This window comes from Sarcophilus harrisii, chromosome 3 (genome assembly GCF_902635505.1).
Source record: "Sarcophilus harrisii chromosome 3, mSarHar1.11, whole genome shotgun sequence".
Classification (NCBI taxonomy): domain Eukaryota; kingdom Metazoa; phylum Chordata; class Mammalia; order Dasyuromorphia; family Dasyuridae; genus Sarcophilus; species Sarcophilus harrisii.
This window is the reverse complement of record NC_045428.1, coordinates 584355675-584378420: the sequence shown is the minus strand read 5'-3', so window position 1 is coordinate 584378420 and position 22746 is coordinate 584355675. Positions and strand designations below refer to the sequence as shown.

Sequence of the window (22746 nt, the reverse complement as noted above, 5' to 3'; positions counted from 1 at the left end):
AGTCCCCCATGAGTTTGTCTTCTCATCTCTAAAATGGGAATTGAAACATTTGCTCTACCTACCTCCTAGGGTTGTTGTAAGGAGAGCATTTTCTAATTTTTAAATCACTGTTGTTACAAAGACTATTATTTTATATTCTTCACTTTTCTAGTTTGGTTTTGTTTCTCGAAGGGGAGAAGATTCCCCAGTGCAGAGTTTCTTTTAAACTGTAGAATGGCCTGAGAAAGAGAGAGTCATCGGACCTTTTTAGAGCATACCTTTGATTATCCGGTCTGAGGACAGTCCCAGGAGTGGAGAGAGCTTTCGGACTTAATAGATTCCTTGTTGTCATTTAATCGAGTCTGACTCTGTGACCCCATGGACTACGGGATGCCAGACCCTTCTGTTTTCTTCTATTTTTCAAAGCCTGTTCAAGTTAATGTTCATTATCTCTATGACATTATCTATCCATCTCATTCTCCACCATTCCCTTCTCCCTTTTTTGTACTCTTTGCCAGGCTTCTAGTGAAGCCATTCAACTCTATTTGCCCCAGTTTCCTTATCTGTAAAATGAGCTGAAGGAAACGGCAAATCACTCCAGTATCTTTTCCAGGAAACCCCGAAAGGGGGTCATAAAGTGTTGTTGCTGACAGGGAGAAGAGATCCTGAGGTTTGGAAAATCTTTGGGACCTTGAAATCGTCTTCCTCGTGACCTCCTTGAGGAAGGAATAAGTCTTTAGTGTCAGTAGGCCTCCTAACCCAACTAATCATGTTCCTGCTGGTCTAGTCACTGTTAATTTTGGAAATCGACCAGATAGATACAATAGGAGAAGAGTTGGATATTGAGAAAGAAGGCCTCAAATCCTGCCTCTGATACTTTAATGCTTTTTATGCGACCAATGAGTCTCAATTTCTTCATCTGGAAAATGGAGGCATTAAGATGTCCATTTTAGCTTTTAGTCTATAATCCTGACAGAGTCCAGCACTTACTATGCATTATTGAATGGTGGGGGGAAGAATCCTGAATTTGGGTGACCTTGGGTAAATAAGTTCGTCTCTGTAGACCTCCGTATAATGCTCTGCAAAAGGAAGCAGGTTGGACTTAGCTGTATTTCAAAAGTACCTTCTTGCCAGCTCTAAATCCTGAGGTTAATTCTGTAAGATGAGAAGATAAAATAAGCCGGGCTCCCGGGTCTTTTCCAACATGGACCTTCTTCCCCTAATAATCCTACAGTTATTATTTTTCCTATTATTGTCATGTTCCTGGGGAGAACTCAGGATACACTGTCAAACTCCTAATATGGCTTGCTCTGTCAGCCCCACCTGTGGGACTTCCTATCACTCAATCAACAAACATTTATTTTATTAAGGACTTTGCTAAGACAAAAATAGACAAGCATAGTCCCAGCCTTCACGATTGCATCTTGAAAAGGACCAAAATAATCTCACTAAGTTGGAATCCAGGGACAGTACGTCCAACTGTGGCTGGTCTGACTGATATGAGCTCAGAATGCTCTGTCACTGGCCAAGCCCAAATAATCCATGTTAACATTTGGGGGGCAGATGGGTCTAAATTTGGGCATCTCACATTTCTTCTGAAAATTGCTTTTCTATTCTACTAGGGAAAACACAAAAACATTTAAATAGCACCTACTACATTCCAGGCACCTTGCTAAGTGCTTTACCATTATCTCATTTGATCCTTATAACATCCCCAGGGAGATAGATGCTATTATTAGTTTCATTGTATAAATGAGGAAACTGAGGCAGACAATGGTGACGGAAGTGTGAAAGACTGGATTTGAACTCGGCTCTTCCTGATTCCTGGCCCTATGCTCTATCCACTGTATCACCCAGCTGCCCCTCCATGGGAGAGACATAACAGATGAATGGTAATCACCAAGGGGAAGGCATAAGCAGCTAGGAGAATTGGGAAAAGTATCCTTCAGATATTTGAAAGTGAGAGACCCTGAAAATTTCACTATCATAGTGAAATGAGATGTTTTTCTGCTGCTCCCCAAGAGTGTAGAACCCTTTCACTGCCGTATTTATCCACTGAAATGATCTGGCTTCTATATACATAAGCAGGCAGATGATCTGAGGTCCAGAGTGCACTGTTTTCTATCTACGTCCCTCCCCCATGTTCCACCTTGATGCTCAGCCCTGACTGGCATTTTCAGTGTAGTCTGCAGGACCCTAATTTGCCAGGAGAAACTCTCTCTGTCTCTCTGTTTCTCTCTCTCTCTGTCTGTCTCTCTGAGTCTCTCTCTGAGTCTCTCTCTCTCTCTCTCTCTCCCCTCACTGATACTGAGAGGATTCAAGAGGAAAAGCCTCGACATCTCTTTATGAAGTTTTCACAGGGCTCTTTGCCTCCCGGTGAGCAGCCCCATCTTCCCCTGGAAAGGGGTTTGGGCAGAGGCAGTCCTGGAAATCAGAAAGTGGAATCCGAGCAAAGAGCCCTTTAGCCATCAGTGAATGGAGAGGAGATAAGGTCTAGAGCTTATATAAATGTTTATTCGGGGCTCTGCTTTCCATGGTGGAACACGCCACCCTGGGAGGAGGCTGCCGGATGAACAGCCTCGTTAACAAAGCCAGAACTCCCCATTCTGCTTTTTTGTGGGGGTTGGGGGGGGGAAAGGAAGGCAAAGACTGGGAGCCTCTGGGATGAAAGGAACCAGCAGTAAGTGACTTAGCTGCCTGAAACAGGAAGGAGGCAGGCTTTGTTCCAGAAGGAGCCTGTGCTAATATTCAAGCTGTCCCTAAACAGGACCGGATTCAATAGGTAATTTAATCTTTTAATAACTGTGGTTTACAAGATGGAAGTGCTGCCCACAGAGGCTGGCGGTACGCACTCTCACACACACACACATACACTCATACACACTCAGGCACACACACTCACAATTCACACTCACTCACATTCTCACACACATACACACACACGCACACTCATACATTCACACTCATATATACACACATACAAACACACACACACATACACATGCACACACACAATTCACACATTCTCACACACACACACACAAACTCACAATTCACACTCACTCACATTCACACACACACACACACACACACACTCACACACGACTGGCTCCCTTGCAAGCTGGAGTTCTGCATGCTACAGAATTGAGCAAGGCAAGATGTCAATGACTTCTTTGGGAGAAGGGAGACAGAAATGTCAGACAAGGTCAGACAAGGAAAGCATCCTGGACTTCCCCTCCTGGTTGGGGAGGTTTGTCAGCAGCTCCTCTGGGCTCCCCCATGTGAGAGATGCAAGATCAAAGGGTCAGAAATTTAGAAGCTTTTCTGCAACCCAATGCAGTCTTCTCATTTTACAGGAAGAAAATCGGGGCTCGTAAAGGTAACAGATAGTGGGTGTCATAGATCCAGGGCAGGAATGGGCCTGGAGGTCTCCCGGGACTGGAAGTGAGGGGACTTGTCCAGGGTCACTCAGCTAGCAAATGTTAGAGACTCCAGGTCTTCTTTCCGCCACTCCTCACTCTGACAGAAAAGGAGAGGAATAAAGAGGTGCCCATCTCCTACTGGGGCCCTGGCTGGAGGAGCCCCTGGAGACCATTTGGGTTATTGGTGTTAGTGTTGGAGCAAAGCCATTGGAGTTAGGTCCAGCTCCAGGGATGAATTTTGGGAAGATGCCAATAATGAAGTGTCTAGAGGGTGACCAGGTTGATAAAGAAGCCCAGGTTGTCTGTGTGTGTGTGTGTGTTTCCCTTTTTCTCTCTCATCTCTTTTTCTGTCTCTATCTTTTTTTCTATTTCTATATATCTCCTCGCTGTCTCTCTCTCTCTTTTTCTCTCTCTCTCTGTGTCTTTTATCTTTTTCTGACTTTCTGTATCTTCTCTCTTTTCTCTCCTTTCTCTCTCTGTCTCTTTTTTTCTGTTTCTCTCTCTTTTCTCTCTTTGTCTCTCTGTCTTTTCTCACTTTCTTTCCCTATTTCTGCTCCCTCCTCTTTCCCTATCTCCTCTCTCCTCCCACCCCCCTTGTTTTTCCTCCCTTCTCCTTTTTTCTTCCTCTATCTTCTCTCCTTCCTTCTTCCTTCTCTCTCCTCCCCTCCAATCTCCCCCTTCTCTTTCCTCTCTCCCCCCTTTTCTCTCCTCTTCCTCTCTCTCCTTCCTTCTCTTCTTTCCTCTTCCCTCTCCCTCTCTTTCCTCTCTCCTCTTTCCCCTTTCCCCCTCCCTCTCTTTTCTCTCCTCTCCCCCCTCTCTTGGCACACTTGCCTCCCAATGCATTGATTTCAGTTTAATTAGAGCCTTGGTAAACACAACCAGTCCCTCTGGACCAGCCTGGGTCAAACTCTGCTCGAGCTGAGAAGAACAAGTGGTGAATAGCCTGTGCTTCCTCGGCGTCTGGTGGGCAATGTCTGTGCTGGAGGAGACTGAGCGAGGCCAATAGGAGGTCAAGAGAGAGCCCTCCTCGTTAGGGTTCTCAGCTGTGGCCCAGCTTGGCAGTATTCAGCCGGATGACCCCTTGTATGGGGAAAAGGGCCAATTGGTTCAGAAAGCAACAGTTCATTTAATATTATTTTAAAAATAATTTTATTGCCATATTTTGTTTTTATTCAGCTTAAATCTTCCCCATATCCCTCTTTCCCCTTCTTTCTAAAAACCTGTCACTTATAAGAAAAAAAATTAAGAAAGGAAAATAGAAAGAAGAAAAAAAAAAACAGTCAAATGTTAAGTACTTATTCTATGCCTGGTACATAAGGACAGGGAGTGAGTAGGGACCTATGATTTCATTGGTGTAGAGTACTCCCAGAAGAGGAAACTCCCTCCACCAATGCAGATTGACACCTTCTCTGCACCTTCTACCCCTAGAGAGTTCCTGGCATATAGGAGGTAATTAATAAATGCTTGTTGGATTGATTTATTGTGCGAGGCCCTGTGCTTAATGCCAACTGCCAAAGCTCCTCCCAGCTCTGAGAGTCTCTGATTCTGCAAGACAACTAGGCAACGAACTGCAAAGAACAATGAGTTTGGAGTTAGGAAAACCCAAGTTCAAATCCTATGTCTCTGAACAAGTCATTTTATCTGTTTCAGTTTCCTCAGCTGTAAAATGGGGATAAAAATAGCACTTATCTCCTAGAATTGTTGTAAAGATTGAATGATAAAATAAGTATATTTGGTGCTTATATAATGAATATAAGATATATTTATAAATGTTTATAAAGTTTCCAAACCTTAAAACAAGATGTGAATGTTAGCAATGATGATGATGTTTCTGAGATCCTATGATCTTTATCAACACGACCTCATTCATCTCTATCTCCTGGGGGCTTCAGCCCTTTCTCCTTTACATAACAGAGAATGGTAAATCACAGGATGTAGACCTTGGAGGTCAAGTGCCATTCCCTAATTGGACATAGGAGACCATTCAAATTCATGGGTGGTGAAAGTCTCTTAAGCAGAGAGGATTTACCCCTGCCTCCTCCAAAGCTGGGAAGAGGGGCAGCAGGTGGCCCAATGGATAGAGCACCAGCCCTGAAGTCAGGAGGACCTGAGTTCAAATCTGGCCTCAGACACTGAACACTTCCTGGCTGTGTGACCCTGGGCAAGTCATTTAACCCCAAGTGTCTCAGGAAAAAAAAAAGCACAAAACTGGGAAGAACTGTGTGGGTTAAATGATAACCCACATTTAGTGTTGACAACACCCCCAGAAGTAGGCAGTGAGCATATCCCCATTTTATAAAGGAGGAAACTGAGGTTTAAAGAAGCGATTTGCCCATGGTTTAGTAACTGTCAGAATCTAGGTTCAAAGCGGGTCCCTCCTGATTTCAGGTACAATTCTCTTTCTCCCTGCCTCCCTAAACCCTTGTCTCTGCTGCCTCTCATGAGTGGGTCAACTCAGCTGTAGAATGCTGGCTGCCTGTATCCTAGACTCTGCCAAGCCTTTGGGGAAGAGGTCTGCAACCCCTGGCCTCTGAGTGGGACCCTCGGAGATCATCTGATTCAGCTCCTTCCCAAACAAGAGAAGGTGCCTAAGAGGCGATTATCCAGCCTTTATTAAGGCCTCTGGTAGTGCAACTCTCCCTCCCCTGCCCCCCCAATTAAATCAATGGACTTTGGATCAAGAAGACCTGAGTTCAAATCCAGCCGCAGAAGCTTACTGGCAGTGTGATCCTGGGCAAATCACTGCATCCCTGTTTCCCTGCTTCCTCCTCTGTACAATGGAAATAATTATAGTACTCACCTCCCACAATGTTGTAAGGATCAAATGGGGTTATATATGTAAAGCACTTTATAAATTTTATTATTAATATTACTATTGTCTCTCCTTTCTCTATTCTCTTCTGTCTCTATATCTGTCTCTGTCCCCTTCTCTCTTTCTCTCTCTCTCTCTCTCTCTCTCTCTTATCTCTTTCTTTCCCCTTCCCCCTCTCTTTCTGTCTAACAGAGCAAAGCTGAAGAAGACACAGAATCCGGGGAGGACCTGAGCGGCAGCAAGCGAAACAGCCGATTGCTGATGAGCAGCTTCTCCAAACGAAAGGTCAGGCTGGGACCCAGGCCAGTCCTTGGGGTTTCAAGGGAGGCGTCAGAATCATGAGCCAGAGATTTGCCCGGGAAACCCAGCGATAGCCACTGATAACCAACATTTCTTGGATACTCCTTAGGGCACCAAACACTCGACACATTCATTTATTTGATTGCTAGGTTGGGTACCAAAGACCCCTGGTTCAAGTGCCAGCTCTGCTTCTCACTGCCAATATGACTCTGGGAAGTCACCTGGACCTCCCTCTGGGCCTCCATTTCCCATCATTAATTTATGAAACTTCGATCTTCCTAATAACCCTGCCAGTTAGGGTATTATTACTATTATAGTAATAGTATGATTAATGTCATTTTGTAATTATATATGTTTATATTGTCTGTATTATATTATGTACAATTTATATATTGTATATAATTCATATTTCTATTATTGTATATATAATATATTTATTATATCATGATATTAAAGATATATTATACCACATATAACACATGTATATTATATAATATGTTGTATATCATCCCTATTTCTAAATTGTATATTTTATCTATATACTTATACATAATTAGGTCTGAAGATAAAATTGGATGATTAATTCTTTTGTTATTGTTATGTATAGTAAGAATAGCTTGCATTTAAATCGTTCTTTAAGTCTTACAAAGCACCACACAAATATTATTTCATTTGATTCACATAACAGCCCCGTGATAGTCTGATAGTATACAAGCACTTTGGGAAGGATGTTTTTCTCTTTATGGACCTAGCACAGGATCTGGCACAGAGCTCATAGGGTGATTGATTGACACTTTAGTTAGTCAATAAGCATTTCTAAAGCTCTCATTCTATACTAGGTACCTCCCTGAGCCTCAGTCTTCTCATCTCTTAATTGGGGGTAATAGTATTTCAATTACCACTTTTATAGGGTCATTATAATAAAATTATAAAACCTTAAAGTACAATAGTAATGCAAAGTTTAAAAAAAAAAACTCGAGTGTTTGAAGGTAGCACAGTGGATAGAGTGCAAGGGTTAGCATCAGGAGGACTCATCTTCCAGAGTTCAAATCTAATTTCAGACACTTCCTAGCTGGATGAGCCAGGGCAAGTCATATTACCCTGGTTGCCTTGGTTTCCTCATATATAAAATGAACTGAAGAAGGAAATGGTGAACCACTACTCGTATCTCTGGCAAGTAAACCTTTCAAAAGAGATCACAGAACTGAAACAATTAAACAACAGAAGTATTTTCATCATAATGACCTTCTGAAAGAGCTAATCAAAATATTGTTAGCTCCAATTAAGAGATGAGAAAACTGAGCCTCAGAGAGGCACCTGGCACAGAGTAAAGCTCAATAAATGCTTATTGAGTGAAGCAGCAAGTTCATCAATCTCAACTTGTAAGTAATAATTATCTGCTTTGTGCCTGGTATTAAACTAAGTTTTGAGGCACAAAAGCATCTACTCTGTACCAAGTACTATATTAGTTATTAGGGATACATAGATAAAAGGACCTACTATGTGCCAAGTACTATATTAGTTATTAGGGATACATAGATAAAAGCACCTACTATGTGCCAAGTACTATATTAGTTATTAGGGATACATAGACAAGAGCACCTACTGTGTGTCAGGTACTATATTAGTTATTAGGGATACATAGACAAGAGCACCTACTGTGTGTCAGGTACTATATTAGTTATTAGGGATACATAGATAAAAAGCACCTACTCTGTGCCAGGTACTATATTAGTTGGATACATAGATAAAAAGCACCTACTCTGTGCCTGGTCCTGTCTCTGGATAGTATTAAGCACCAAACAGACAAATGCAAAGTCCTCGGGTCCTGCTGGGGAAACGATCTGCACACACAACTGTGGTTCCACTGCTTGAGTCAGAATTCCCACTCGGGTCTCTGGTTTCCAAGTCCCGGACTCTCTGTCTGCCACATACAATGCCTCTTTGCTTACTCTCAAATGTTCTGGAAATGTGAGCTCTTGTTCTCACCGTCTCCTTCTGGGGAAAGTGGAAGAGCAACGGGATCAAAGTCAAACATCGGGAAACTCAGTTAGTCTTGGCCGAGTCCCAGGGCAGGGTTGTGGGGACGGGGCTCCCACACCAGCCAGCCTGGGACTGGCTCCTTCTCTGTCCCTGCCTCCCCAGAGGCCCCGTGCACATCCCTCCCCAGGACTCTGAGCAGGGTCTGGCCAGAAGGGCCGTCACAGAGCCAGGCCATGGGCGTAGTTGGAAGAAAGAATGGATAAAGGGACGGAAGGGCTCAGAGGCAGGAAAGGGGAAGGCCATCCTCCCTAGATGGGCGCTCCTCCAAGTGGGGACTGTGTGAAATGGGACTTTTTTCCCATGGGGACTTTAGGAGCTTATCTGCAGGTGGAGCTTGTTCCTCTCTCAGCTCTGCCTCAGCTTCTTTCAAGGTTAGCTTCATAGACCACCACTTTTTGTGATCCCCTCCTTATCTGTGCATCCTGAGTCCAGGCTCAGGGGTCCTCAAACTATGGCCTGTGGGCCAGATTCAGCAGCTGAGGACGATTATCCCCCTCACTTAGGGCTATGAAGTTTCTTTATTTAAAGGCCCACAAAACAGAGTTTTTGTTTTTACTATAGTCCGGCCCTCCAACAGTCTGAGGGACAGTGAACTGGCCCCCTCTTTAAAAAGTTTGAGGACCCCTGCTAAGTCATTGTGCATAGACTTATCTAAGTACAGATGCTCACAGATCGAGAGCTGGAAGGAAAGAGTTTAGTTTACTCCATTTTACAGATGAGGAAACTGAGTCTGAGAGAAGCAATTCCCCCAGAGCCACCCAGCTAGTGAGTGACCCAGCCTGGATCTGAACACTTTTAAGTTGAATGTTCTTTTCACTGCTGTGAACCCTGACTTTCCGTGGCTGGCTAATGTTAAATGTCTCCTCCCTCTGCAGAAGAAAGGCAGCAAGTTAAAGAAGACTTCCAGCATAGAAGAAGGCGATGATGATTTGGACTCCCAAGGAAGCCAGAGCAAAGGGTCAGTTCCCTGGAAGGGGTACCTGGTGCCCAGGGTGGGAGGGGAGGGGTAGCTTTCCAGCGGGGCATCTGTGGGTGGAGTTCATCATCTAAGCACATCCCCGAGACTGAGAACTGCCTGGAAACCCTCAGTTTTCTCATTTGTAAAATTTGGGAAACTGAGGCTCACAGCTAGTCACTGTCTGAGGGAGAATTTGAACTCAGATCCTCCTGATTCCAAGTCCGCTGCTTGCCCTGCCACCCTGTGGCAGGATGTTATATCTGATAAACTGTGGGAGGATGGAGATTGAGAGCTTGTACCGTGGGAGCTGACCCTGGTGCTTGCTCCTCTGTTTGGTTTGTGTAGGATCAACCGGCAGAAGAAGACCATGAAACTGTCCCGGGCTCTCTCTGATCTGGTGAAGTACACCAAGTCTGTCGGCATCCACGACGTGGAAACTGAGAGTGAGTAGGAATAGAATCCGGGGGGGGGGTGAAAGGAGGGGGAGGGAGCTACAACAGGAAAGGGGAGAAGAGGGAGATGCAGTTGTGGGGAGAAGGGAGAGACTCAAATGGGGGCAGGTTAAGGGAACTGGGGAGGGAGCTAGATGCACACGGGATGCATTGCCTTCCTCGCCGGGTCATAATAAGAAAGAGTTTTGAACCTTAGAGTGATGCATAACTGAGTCCTTTAGGGGGTGTCAGGATCCAGGAGAGGGATGATGGTTTGGGAGCTGTAGGATCTGGGCTCAGATGCCCTTTAGGTTACCTATACTTTGTGCAGTCTTAAAAAAAAGTCATTCCTTATCTCCAGGCTTTAATCTCCTTTTCTGGATAATGAGAAAGTTGGAAAAAACTCTTTCAAGCTAGCATTTAAGCACTTATGTTCTGGGGAGATAGAGTCAAAAGTGAAATGATAGCTGCCCTCAAGAAGCTTATACGCTACTTGGAGGAGAAAAAATAGAAAGAAAGAAAGAAAGAAAGAAAGAAAGAAAGAAAGAAAGAAAGAAAGAAAGAAAGAAAGAAAGAAAGAAAGAAAGAAAGAAAGAAAGAAAGAAAGAAAGAAAGAAAAGAGAAACAGACATATATATATATATATATATATATATATACAGATAGATATAAAGGTAGGTAGACAAGCAGGCAGGTAGGTAGACAGACAGACAGATAGATAGATGAATGGATGCATGGAAACACAAATATATATATATATATATATATATATATATATATATATATATATATATATATATATATAGACAAACAGAAAGAAAAAGAAAGAAAGGAAGGAAGAAAGAAAGAAAGAAAAAGAAAAAGTAAAAAGGAAGGAAGGGAGGGAGGGAAAGAAACAGATATATAGAGAGACAGATAGGTATATAGGTAAGAAGACAGACAGACAGATTTATCAATAGATAGATAGACAGAGAAACAGACATATATAGACAGATATGTAGGTAGGTAGACACATAGTCAAACAGATCGATAGATTGATAGATAGATGGATGGATGGATGAAAAGACAAACAGACATATAGATAGACAGGCAAACAGACAGATAGATAGTAGATGGATGGATAGATGGATAGACAAACGCATGGATTTATGCAGTTCATGAAAGTAATCTGCTTCATAACATATACTTGATAAGTAGTCATCCAGTCAGTGCTCAAAGACCTCCAGTGAGGTAGAAGCAGTAACACCCCCAGAAGAGACCTGTTCCATTTGGAAACAGCTTTCATTTGAGAGCCAAAACTGACCTTTGTGCTGCTTCCCCTCTTGCTCTTGAGTCTGCTCCCTGAGGTCAAAGAAAAGAGCAGGATAGTAGGTGGCCTTGAGCTGAGCTTTGAAGAGAACAAGAGATAACAAGAAGGGATGATGAGGAAGGAGGAAGCTCCTTCCATAGTTGACAGTTAGTCCAAAGGGCTGGATGTGACAACCCTGAATCTGCCCCAGTTTGGGAAGTCCGAACCTCTGTGTTCAGAAGTGAGACAACCCAGATGCCAAGAGGCCCAAATTCCTTCCCTGAAGCATGAAGTCTCACTTGGTGGGACCTTCCCTTGGAGGGCGGATGGAATTCTGCCTAACCCTTCATTCCACTCCATGGTAATTATGATTGCGTGTTCCTGATCCAGGGAGATTTTTCTTCTCTAATATCTGCCTTAAATCCTGGCTTCTTCTGGGCTTAAGGGAGAAAGAAGCAGCAGCCGAGCCCAGCATTGTCAGCTGTTGCTCACAAGTGAATCTCCAGATGACATGACACTTGTCTCTTCTTAAACACCGAGCCGTTTAAAACATTATCACTTTTAAAATTTAATTGAAATGTATTTGAATCAAACTTGTTCTTTAAATATATCACACACTTTCATCATTTATTCTGAACAGAATTGAACGTTCTCTCGCTCTACAGCTCAGGCTCATCATTACAAGAGCCAATTTGTTTGAGGGGCTCTAAGGGAATCATCTATTTCTCTTCTTTTTCACTGGCAGATGGTTGGAAGGCTCTCATGTGGTTTCAATTTGCCCTCATTCAGTAGCCTTTCCCCTTCTCTTGGGCTGCTTCTACTCTTGGGAGGGCCAGACGACAAGAGCATCAGAATATGGTTAGAATTATTTGTAAACAAAAAGGTTTTAAGTGCCAAGCAAATATTTGCAGCACTTCCCATAAAACACTTTTACTTTCACATACTACATAAATATAATTATACATACGTATATGTATATGTAATATACATATATAATTATATTATATGTAATAATTGTATTATATTATATATGTTATTACATATATTATATCGAAATAAATGTAATTAATATAATTAAAGTGCCCCATCCACCCTCATAATCTCTTCCCTTCTACTTAATTAATTAGTCAAAAGTAATATCTCCCTTCAGCTTTTATAGTTACTATGTCTGTCTCTCTCTCTTATTTGATTTTTTTAATGTCCATATCCCAATTAAACTGTGCCCTTGGAAGTCAGTCACCATAGCTACTCCCCCATAGAAGCCCCCATAGAAGATCAATGCTAGAAGGGACCACAGAAGGAAGGAAATAAGCATTTATTATGCACCATACTATGAGCACTTTACAGCTATTATCTCATTGGATGCTTTCCTGAGAGGGAGGTGTTGTCATCCCCATTTTATGGTTGAAACAACTGAGGCAGAGAGGGGCTCCGGGGTCACACAGAGCTAGTAAGTGACTGAGACTAGATTTTAACTCAATTCTTCCTGACTCCAGGCTTATCATTCTGCTTTGCCACTTGCCTGCCTTAGAGACCTATTCTAATCTCATCATTTTAACGGTGAAGATGAGACCCAGAGTCTAAGTCTGTAATGTGTAATTCACATGGTCTTTCTCATAATATAATAATAATATTTTAATTATATAATAATATATTGTATATGTATATATTATAAATTTATAATATATAATACACAATATCACATATAATAATAATTATATATTCAAATATATAATATATTTTTATATATATTATTATATATTAATATATTTTTATATATATTATAATATATAATATATATTTATAATAAACATAAATGTAGCATTATGTGCTGTAGTGCTTGGCAGTTGAGTTGAGGATCAGGCGTGAATTCAACTGAATTGACCTTTGATTAATTGTTTCTAATCCTAGTCTCCTCCAGTTGGCAAGTATCATCCTTTAGTGAGACTAAGGCCCACCAGATTCTACAGCAGAAACCAGCTCACTACCTGCGTTTCAACCAGCACCAGCTCTCCCGGATCTACCCATCCTCTTACCGGGTAGACTCAAGTAACTACAACCCCCAGCCCTTCTGGAACGCTGGATGTCAGATGGGTAAGTAAACAGATGGATCGGTCAGATTTGGGGAGCAGATGCTGGGGGGGAAATGCCCTAGGGAGAGCAAGAGAGAGTCCCTAAAAGACTCTCTGGGCATGAAAACAGGACTTAAAGATGTCTCATTTTAGCACATATCTCCCTTGCTCAAAAGTCTGCAATTGCTTCTTCTTGCCCACAGGATAAAGTCCAGATTATTTAACTTGGGACTTAAAAGCCGCATAATTTATTAATCCAATTTATTAAGCACCCTATATGTATATGGGTCGAGGTATCATTTAGGACACAAAAAATTTAATAGAGTCTTCCCTTACAATTTGATAGGGGATTTAAGCAGAGAATGATAAATGTGTAAGAAATACAAATTATCTTCTTGTCTCCTCATTTCTTGCTGTTGCCCAGTATACATCCTCCCCTCCAGAAGACATCTCTTGCTATCTCCCATGCTCTCCCGTGTTCCTGATGGAAAGGGAACTCAATTAGTAAGCAGAGGAACTAGGTCCATGTGCCACCTTTGCCACTTACTACCCATATGACTTTGGGCCGATTATATCTCATCTCTGAGTCTCATTTTTCTCATCTGTAAAATGGGGGAGTTGAACCCAACAGTCTCTTAAGTCCTTTCTATTTTGAATCCATGAATCCATGATACTGCATCCTTGGACATGTTCCCTTCTCACCCCGTACCACTACTTTTTGGGATCCCTTGCTTCCTTCCAGTAGTCATAATAACAATAATAAATGCTAATATTTATATAATACTTGGAGGTGTGCAAAGCACTTTACAAATATATAATTTGTTCCTCTTAATAACCCCAGGAATTTAAGGACTATGCTTATCTCTTCTTACACTGAGATTGAGAACATTGTCCCATACTTAATAAATACCGAGGCTGGATTTGAACTCGGGATTTCTGACTACAAATCAAGTGCTTTGTCTACTATGGCACCGGGGTGGTTCCTAGAGCACTGGTTCTGGAATCAGGAAAATTTCATCTTCCTAAGTTTGAATTGACCTCAGACACTTAGTAACTGTGTGGTCCTGGGCAAGTCATTATACCCTATTTTCCTCAGTTTCCTCATTTGTAAAATGAACTGAAGAAGGAAATGATAAAGAACTCTAAAATTTCTGCCGAGAAAATCCTAAATAGAGAAATTGAGTTGGGAACAATTGAAAAATGACTGCATTTGGCCCCAAGAGGCAAAATTGCAAAGATCACTTTCCCCCAATTCTGTATGAATCACAAATAGCTTCATGTCAACTGTCAAAGTAACTGAGTTCAAATCCAGTCTCAGATGTTTACTGTGTTTCCTTAGATAAGACACTTAAATGTTCCTTGTCTCAGTTTCCTCAAGTGTAAAATGTAAATAAATTTTAATAATTTAATAATTTTAATAAATTTAAAATTGAAATAAATAATAATAATGCCTGCCTTCTTGTGTTGTGAGAATCAAATTTGTAAAGCATCTAGCACAATACCTGACAAATACCAGACACTTCATAAATGCTTATTTCCTCTCTCATTTTCCTTAATATTGAGTGATCATAAATATGTGTTGGTCCAGTGAGTTTTTACTGGTTTGAGATGGTTGTGGAGGGAAGGGAAGTGTTCCCCAGGGGCTCCACTGCCCCAGGATGCCATCCCTCCTCCCTGACTGAAGGAAAAGGGTCATTTCTTCGCCCAGCTCAGGATTGACCTCAATCATGTTTTCCCCACAGTTGCCCTCAACTACCAGTCAGAGGGAAGGATGCTCCAGCTGAACCGTGCCAAGTTCAACGCCAACGGGAACTGCGGCTATGTCCTCAAGCCCCAGTGCATGTGTCAAGGTAAGAGGAAGCATCGTCGGCTGGGTCCTGTCTGGGGAGAAGACCGTGCCGTCTTCACTATCAAGCTAAAAGGACCCTCGAGTGTCACCTTGTAGATGTGGAGTCTCAGGGGGATAAAGGGATTACCTGAGGATTCCTTGGGGAGGAAATGCCAGAAATGTATTTAAACCCAAGTCCTCTGCCAGCACAGTGGGAGGTCTATCCATTGAACAAGAGCCTATGAGGGAATGCTGGGCAATCAGGCAAGGGAGAGGAGGAGAGGAGGGAATCATGGAAACATGGGGAGACCATAGCATCAAGCAGCATGGCAAAGGGATAAGTGAGTCACCCTGTAAAAGCAGGAACTTCATCAGGAAGAAGTTCCTGATTAGGAAAACTCAAATGTATCACTAAAGAGTCTGAGGTTATCCTTTTCTTTGGAAATTTGGAATTGATGAAATGGCACAGATAAAATGCTTACTAAGTGCCAGAGACTGGGGATACAAAAGCACAAATTAAAAATGCTCTGCCCTCCTGGAGTTTACATTCTATTGGAGGAAACAATATAGGCAGTAAGTCAACAAACACATATTAAGCACCTACTGTGTACCTGTACCAGGTACTGTGCTTTAGCACTGTCCTTCAGGAGTTTACAATCTTATCTAAGTCACTGGGTGATACCTGACAAGGTAGAACTGGGCACTCTTGCCATGGAGCCATTTTAGTGGGGAAAGGAGGGCAGCTGCAGTGGATGAAGCCCATGTACATTGCCTTCCTGCTGTATTCTAGCTCTTTGACATGAGGATAGAGTCCTAACAGTTCCAGGACTCAGAGGATAGAGGGAGTGATGGTCCAAGAACCATGTGATACATCTTAACCCATCTGTCCACGGGTTCAGAGCCTCTAAATTGGCTGTCTGCATTCTCATCCATCACTACCCCTCAAGAAAATGACTTTATGGATTTTTTTAAATTTTAAACCCCATTCCTTCTCTTGTTTTGCTCCCACTCCCCTCACGCTCAGACTTCCAATCCTTTATCTGTTCCTGTGGCTGCCACAGATAACAGACTGGGTGAAAACATTTGAAAGGGTTGTTCCATTCACAGCTGGCTCTACTGAACTCCCAGAGCCTCCTTAGGCTGACATCTGTCAGCCCCCAGCCTTGTGCTGTGCTAATAAAATTCTGGAGCTTGTCAGTCTTGTTCCTTGGGCCCAGGCTGGATCTGGTCAGTTTAGCTTCACTTCTCTGTAAACCCCCTATCCCTCAGGTAGCCCCCTCAGCCCATCTGGCCAGCAGACTGTCCTCAGTGTCTGGGGAGTTTTAGTGACCGGAGGTTGTTACTTACGATCATGTTATGGGCTTGGAACAGAGGAAGTACTGAGAAAAACCTGGTCATAGGATAATAAGACATAACTCTCCAGAGAGAGAACTATGGAGACCGAAGGTGGATAGAAGCATAGGATTTTCACCTTTTTGTTTATTTGTTTGCTTTTTTTTTTCTTGAGGGTTTTTTTCCCTTTTGATCAGATTTTTCTTGCACAGCATGACAAATATGGAAATATGTTTAGAAAGATTATGCACATTTAACCTATATCAGATCGGTTGCCCTCTTGGGAAGAAGGAAGGTGTGGGAGGGAGGGAGAAAAAATTAGAATTTAATCTAGATCAGATGGCTTGCTGTTTTGGGAAGAAGCAAGATAGGGAAGGAGAGAGAAAAAAATTGGAACTCAAAATTGTACATAAATAAATATCAAAAGCTATCTTTACATGTATTTGGAAAAAATATTGCTGAGAAAAAATTTTAAAATGAAAAAGGTATGTACATACACAAAAAATAAATTCATGATTGATGGAAATTGGGGGGGGAGCATATGCTCAAGGCAGGATCTATTTCTTTTGAAGGGTTAGGGTTCACAACCATAGAAAAATAGAATAGTAAAGCTAGTGAAGGGCTGCTAGGTAGTGCCATAGTACACAGAACTCTGAACCTGAAGTCAGGAGGAGCTGAGTTCAAATTTACCCTCAGACACTTCCTGGGAGGGTCACTTCACTCTGCTTGCTTCCTTTTCCTTGTCTGTAAAATGAGCAGGAGAAAAAAATGGCAAACTGCTCCAGTATCTTTGTCAAGAAAGTGCCAAATGGAGTCATAAAGATGTCAGACATGACTAATCTACTAAATAATAATAAAGATAAACAAAACCAAGGGTATAGGTGTAAATGAACTGGATTCGGAGACTAAGAGACCTGAACACTTAGTGGCCAGGTCACTGTGGGCAAGACATAGCTCTGGAGTTGGAAAGGACCTTCATCTAAAGGTAAGGACACTGAGAACCAGGAGGTCATGGTGGGGAATCGGAACCAGAAGGGATATTATATCATCCAACCTCTTCCTTTTACAAATAGGGAAACTGAAGCCCAGGTGACATGCTTGAGGTCACGCAGGTGCTTAATATCAGAAGTAATGTTTGAACAAAGGTCTTTTGACACCCAAATCAAGACATCACCATTGATCCTTTTTGAGAACAAAGGACAAACAACCACAGTCTTAAAGCTGGGAAAAAGGGAGGTGACTCCAGTGATTCTGAGCAAAGACAAAGTCATTCCTTTTACTGGGATGGATTTTGGGGGGCTAAGGTGGAATTTTGGCAGATGAAAGAACAAGATTAAGGAGAAAGAAAAAGGATAATATATGGTGAGACAGAGATGAAACCTGTCTTCTCCTCTGGGACTAAGTCCACTGTGTCTTTCTCTGGCCTCCAGGATTTAACCCTATGTGGGAGGAGACCCTGGTGTTCACGGTGCACATGCCGGAGATTGCACTGGTCCGGTTTGACTTCTCTTGTTTTGCTCCCACTCCCCTCACGCTGATCAGCTGATGGTTTTTCCCTCTCAAACACCATCATCTTCACTAAAATTCTCTGCACCTTGGTTTCCCCACTGATAAAAAGGAATTAATAATATCTCACAGGATGCTTGTGAGCTCAATTGAGATAATGGATATTAAGCACTTTGAGTAAAGCCCCATAAATGACCATTATTATTTGATTCAGCCCCACATTTTACAGATGAGGAAACTGAGATTCAGGGAGGGAGTAGAACTTGCTTACGATCACAGTATCAGGAATTGAACCCAGCTCACCAGAGTCTAAATCCAGTACATGTCACACTATACCATGCTACATCTGAGACACTTTCTCTTCCCTCTCACCTCGGCCTCTTGGCTTCCCCCAGGGTCCTTCAAGACTTGGTACCCATCCCACCTTCTGCAGGAAATCACCAGCTTCTGGTGCCTTGCCTCTCACTGAGGGTGTGTTTTGTATAAAGAGAATTACTCTCCCGTTGTCTTCTCCAGCCAATGGAAGCTTATAGGGGCAAAGACTGGTTTTGCCTTTATTTATATCCCAGTATTTGACACTTAATTGATGCTTCTTGACTGATTGACTGAGCCCTGGACCACTCAGTCCTGTGACTTGACCTCTCAGTGAAGGGCAGAGATCCTTGTTCCCAATTTCCCCCATGGAATCTGTAGACTGAGACATTCTGGGTCACGCTTTTTGGTTTTATCTTTTACTAGGTATCTTCAATCCCAACTCAGAAGACCCTCTCCCAGGGCAGCTGAAGAAACAGCTGATACTCCGGATAATCAGTGGGCAGCAGCTCCCCAAACCCCGGGACTCCATGTTGGGCGACCGAGGAGAGGTAGGTGGGATGCTGGGATAAGGGGTTGGCTTCAGCTCTACAAGTGAACTGGTCAGCACCAACAAGGCCGGGGGCGGGGATTGAGGCAAAGGTCATGTGGGCCAGGGGACAGAAACAGGAAACTGGCCACCTGGTATGATGGGGACAGCTATTATCCTTGGATCGAGGAGATGGAAGAAAGTTTGGACATTGTGAAATGATAGAAAAGCAGGGTGGACTTCTGTAGGGGGAAGGGAGTCACTCCTTATTTTAAGTCTTCAGGAAGGGACTATAGAACCACTTGATGGATATCTTGTATGGGAGAAATTCTCTTTCTAGTATGGGTTGGACTAGGCAGCCTCTGAGTCCTTTCCAGCTACCAATGTGATCCTGGTCAAGTAATTTTCTTCCTCTGGGCTTCAGCCTCCTCATCTGTACATGATGATCACAATGATGATGGGAGCTAGCATTGATAAGATTTGCAAAGCACTTTACAAATACCTCCCAGCAATCTTAGGGAGGTGGGTGCTACAGATACTTCTGTTTTACAGGTGAGGAAACTGAGGCAGACAGTGGTTAAGTGACTTGCTCAGGACCACTGGGCTAGGAAGCATCTATAACTAGATTGGAACTCATCTTTGGGATTGCAGGTCCAACCCTCTTTCCTTCCTACCACATTCATACCTGTATGAATCAGGCGTGCTTATGAAACAGGGATTTTTGTGGAAGATAAGAGGCTGTACTAACTGATCTCCCAAGCTTTCCACCCCTCATTTTCCCATTTGCCTTCCAGATTATCGACCCTTTTGTGGAAGTTGAGATCATTGGATTGCCTGTGGACTGTAACAAGGAGCAGACCCGAGTTGTAGATGACAATGGTGGGAATCACTTCCCTTCATTCTCCATCATCCCTGAGGTCAAATGTGGAGCCTTGTAGCATCTGCTGGAGGAGAAAATTCCCAAAGGAACAGAGATTCCTCCTTGACCTTTAGAGCTCACAGTTGGATTGGGAGAGTAGTGCCAGACAATGATAGCCATTGCTTTCCTTTCCCTTCCTTCCTTTTCTGGTAATGGTGAGAACTAGATGGACTCTGAGGGGCATTTGCTTCTCTTTATATTTTTAGTCTTAGGAGTGAGTCTGATAACTTTGCCCAGTTCTGCCTCATTTACACCCAAATCAAGACATCACCATTTGATCCTTTTTGAGAACAAAGGACAAACAACCACAGTCTTAAAGCTGGGAAAAAGGGAGGTGACTCCAGTGATTCTGAGCAAAGACAAAGTCATTCCTTTTACTGGGATGGATTTTGGGGGGCTAAGGTGGAATTTTGGCAGATGAAAGAACAAGATTAAGGAGAAAGAAAAAGGATAATATATGGTGAGTCAGAGATGTAACCTGTCTTTTCCTCTGGGCCTAAGTCCACCGTGCCTTTCTCTGGCCTCCAGGATTTAACCCTATGTGGGAGGAGACCCTGGTGTTCACGGTGCACATGCCGGAGATTGCACTGGTCCGGTTCCTAGTCTGGGACCATGACCCCATTGGGCGGGACTTCATCGGACAGAGGACGCTGGCTTTCAACAGCATGATGCCAGGTGAGCTCTCCATTCCTAAGTCACCGGGCGATAGACAACCCGATGAGCTCGGGCTAAGACACTGATTTGGATGCAAAGACAGTGGATAATGCTCCTGGTCTCAAAAAGCTTCCATTCTAGTGAAGGGATTTACGATATAAACAGGCAAATCTGTCAGGATGGATAGAGCTTAACAACTAGGGACAGGTCACTATTCAATGGACGGCTGTTGTGGGAGTTTCCTCCACCAGAAGTCCAATCATGTGGCCCAAATCGCTCTCAAGTACAGCCTGAACCCGATGAACATGTAATTGGGAAATATTTAGCAAAATAATAGACTTTTAAAAACTAACAATACAGAGCACACCGGGGTCCTTATGTACAGTTCAGTGGTCCCTACTTCTGATTGAATTGGACACCCCTGCTTCCCACCCATGCAGAATATGCCTCCCAACCACATCTGCCGGTGCTGTACTTGTCCATGTCCATGTACTTTATCATGGCGGCTCCCTCTCCATTCTGAGGAACCGTACTCCAGTTCTTTAGACATTTTAAGGATAAAAACATCATGGTAGCAGATGACCCTGGAATCTCTAAGCCTTTGTGAGGGAATTATAAGTTGTGACAGGTGATGCACTGAGTATGACCAGGCTGGCTCATCAGTGAGGAGCCTTCAGGGAAAAGACGGCCATACCCCTGGAGAAGGGAAGCCCCACGAGGGCAGGAACTATTGCAATTTTTGGACTCTTCCATCCAACACAGCGCCTGGGCCAGAAATAAGTGCTTTTTGCGGCCAGGAAGACCTCCCACCTTCCTTCTACTTCTAAGATCTTTGTTTTAAGTTATCAACATGTCTACCTGGAAGGGATGGAAGGGGCCTCCATCTTTGGTCCCATAGCTATCAATGACCCCTTCTACTTCTATGACCTTTGCTTTAGGTTATCGACACGTCTACCTGGAAGGGATGGAAGAGGCCTCCATCTTTGTTCACGTAGCTATCAATGACATCTCGGGTAAGGTAAGTACCCTTGGCCACTATGGAGGTTCTTTAAAAAAAATCTCATTGGGATCTGGGCTGTGACTGACCTGAAGATATTGGTCTTTCTTGCCAGTGGAGCCCACCCAAGGTTGGAGGGAGAGGGAGGACTGACCCATGTTGCTAGGCTTGGATTCTCCCCTGGGACGCCCTGGTTCTCAAGTAGGCAGGTCCCCAGGCAGAGGGTGCGATAGCGAGCTGCAACCTGGTCAGAGGGTCAATCAGCTGCCATTTTTGAGGCTCCCTACTGTGTGCCAGTCACTATGCTAAGCACTAGGGATTCAAAGAAAGGCAGGAACAGGCCCTGCCAGCAAGGAATCCATATTCCAGTGGCAGAAGCAAATAAATGCGTACATACAAGATATGTAGAGTAAATGCTTCTCCCCTGGGATGTTCAAAATGGAGCTGACATGGTGCTGCCACCTGGCCAGCTCAAGTACCCAGTGAACTCTGTGGACCATCCTAAAGATTCTCAGATTCCCAGCTCCGCTTCCTTCCTCAATGGGAGAAGATGGAATAAAACTTTTGTCCCAAATCCCTGTACTGTGTCTCCCTTCCACCTAGTTGTACACAAAAAATTGGGGGGCCACCCAGCTTTGGGGAGCTGGACTAAAGCTAAAACATTGGCCCCATCCCTTCTCTGCTCCCTCTGAAGCAGGATCCCCTCTAGGGTTATCCATGCCCCCCTACTGTCAGCTATCTCAATAGGAAACATCTTGGGCCTCCCATTCTTAGCCCAGACCCTAAGTTAAGAGAGTAAGAGAGTCACATGTCAAGAGAGACATCCAAGAGACAAAGAATCATCTACTCAGGAGCGAGATTGTCTCCGAGCCAGGTCAGAACACCTGAGGCAGAGAGATTCTCTTGTGTCTCCTTTTGTGTGAGATTTCTCACACTTGTGCAAGCTCTAGGGGAAGGAGAGGCTGACCCCATACCAGAAATCAGATCTGGCTGTGGAACAGTGGGAGAGGTGCTTCCCTTCTCTCTCCTTAGTTGTAATCTGAAGCTTAGTTAGACTTTCTCTGAACTCCATCCCAGTTCCAGAATTCTACGTTCAAGGATCCCCTCCAAGCTCTGATGTGCTATGTCCTAAGGCCAGTTAGCCAATCAGTCAGCTAGATTGTATTCGGCACCTTCGATGGACCAGGCACTTGTTTAAGCTAAGTGCTGGTGACATTAAAAATTAAAAATGAGGACATTTCTGTCCTCAAAGAGCTCACGTTTGAATGCCCGTAATTCTGTACATTCAAGACATAAATGAGTACGTCCCTCCCTGATGACTGTTGACCAAAAGGCCCTTCTGAGAGCTGACATTCTAGGCCCTA

At 43.4% G+C, this 22746-nt stretch overlaps 1 protein-coding gene across 7 annotated transcripts in view; it reads left to right on the top strand.

Annotated features, from left to right (window-relative positions):
• The window catches only part of PLCH2 (phospholipase C eta 2), a 334059-nt gene that overhangs the window by 298167 nt on the left and 13146 nt on the right, over positions 1 to 22746 (top strand). For all 7 annotated transcript variants that reach the window (XM_031962993.1, XM_031962998.1, XM_031962991.1 and 4 more), the window contains 9 exons: positions 6406 to 6498; positions 9432 to 9514; positions 9860 to 9957; positions 13145 to 13327; positions 15048 to 15155; positions 18710 to 18834; positions 19607 to 19691; positions 20260 to 20406; positions 21324 to 21403. In XM_031962993.1, coding sequence (XP_031818853.1) covers positions 6406 to 6498; positions 9432 to 9514; positions 9860 to 9957; positions 13145 to 13327; positions 15048 to 15155; positions 18710 to 18834; positions 19607 to 19691; positions 20260 to 20406; positions 21324 to 21403 — 1002 coding nt within the window. The remainder of the gene's footprint in view (positions 1 to 6405; positions 6499 to 9431; positions 9515 to 9859; positions 9958 to 13144; positions 13328 to 15047; positions 15156 to 18709; positions 18835 to 19606; positions 19692 to 20259; positions 20407 to 21323; positions 21404 to 22746) is intronic.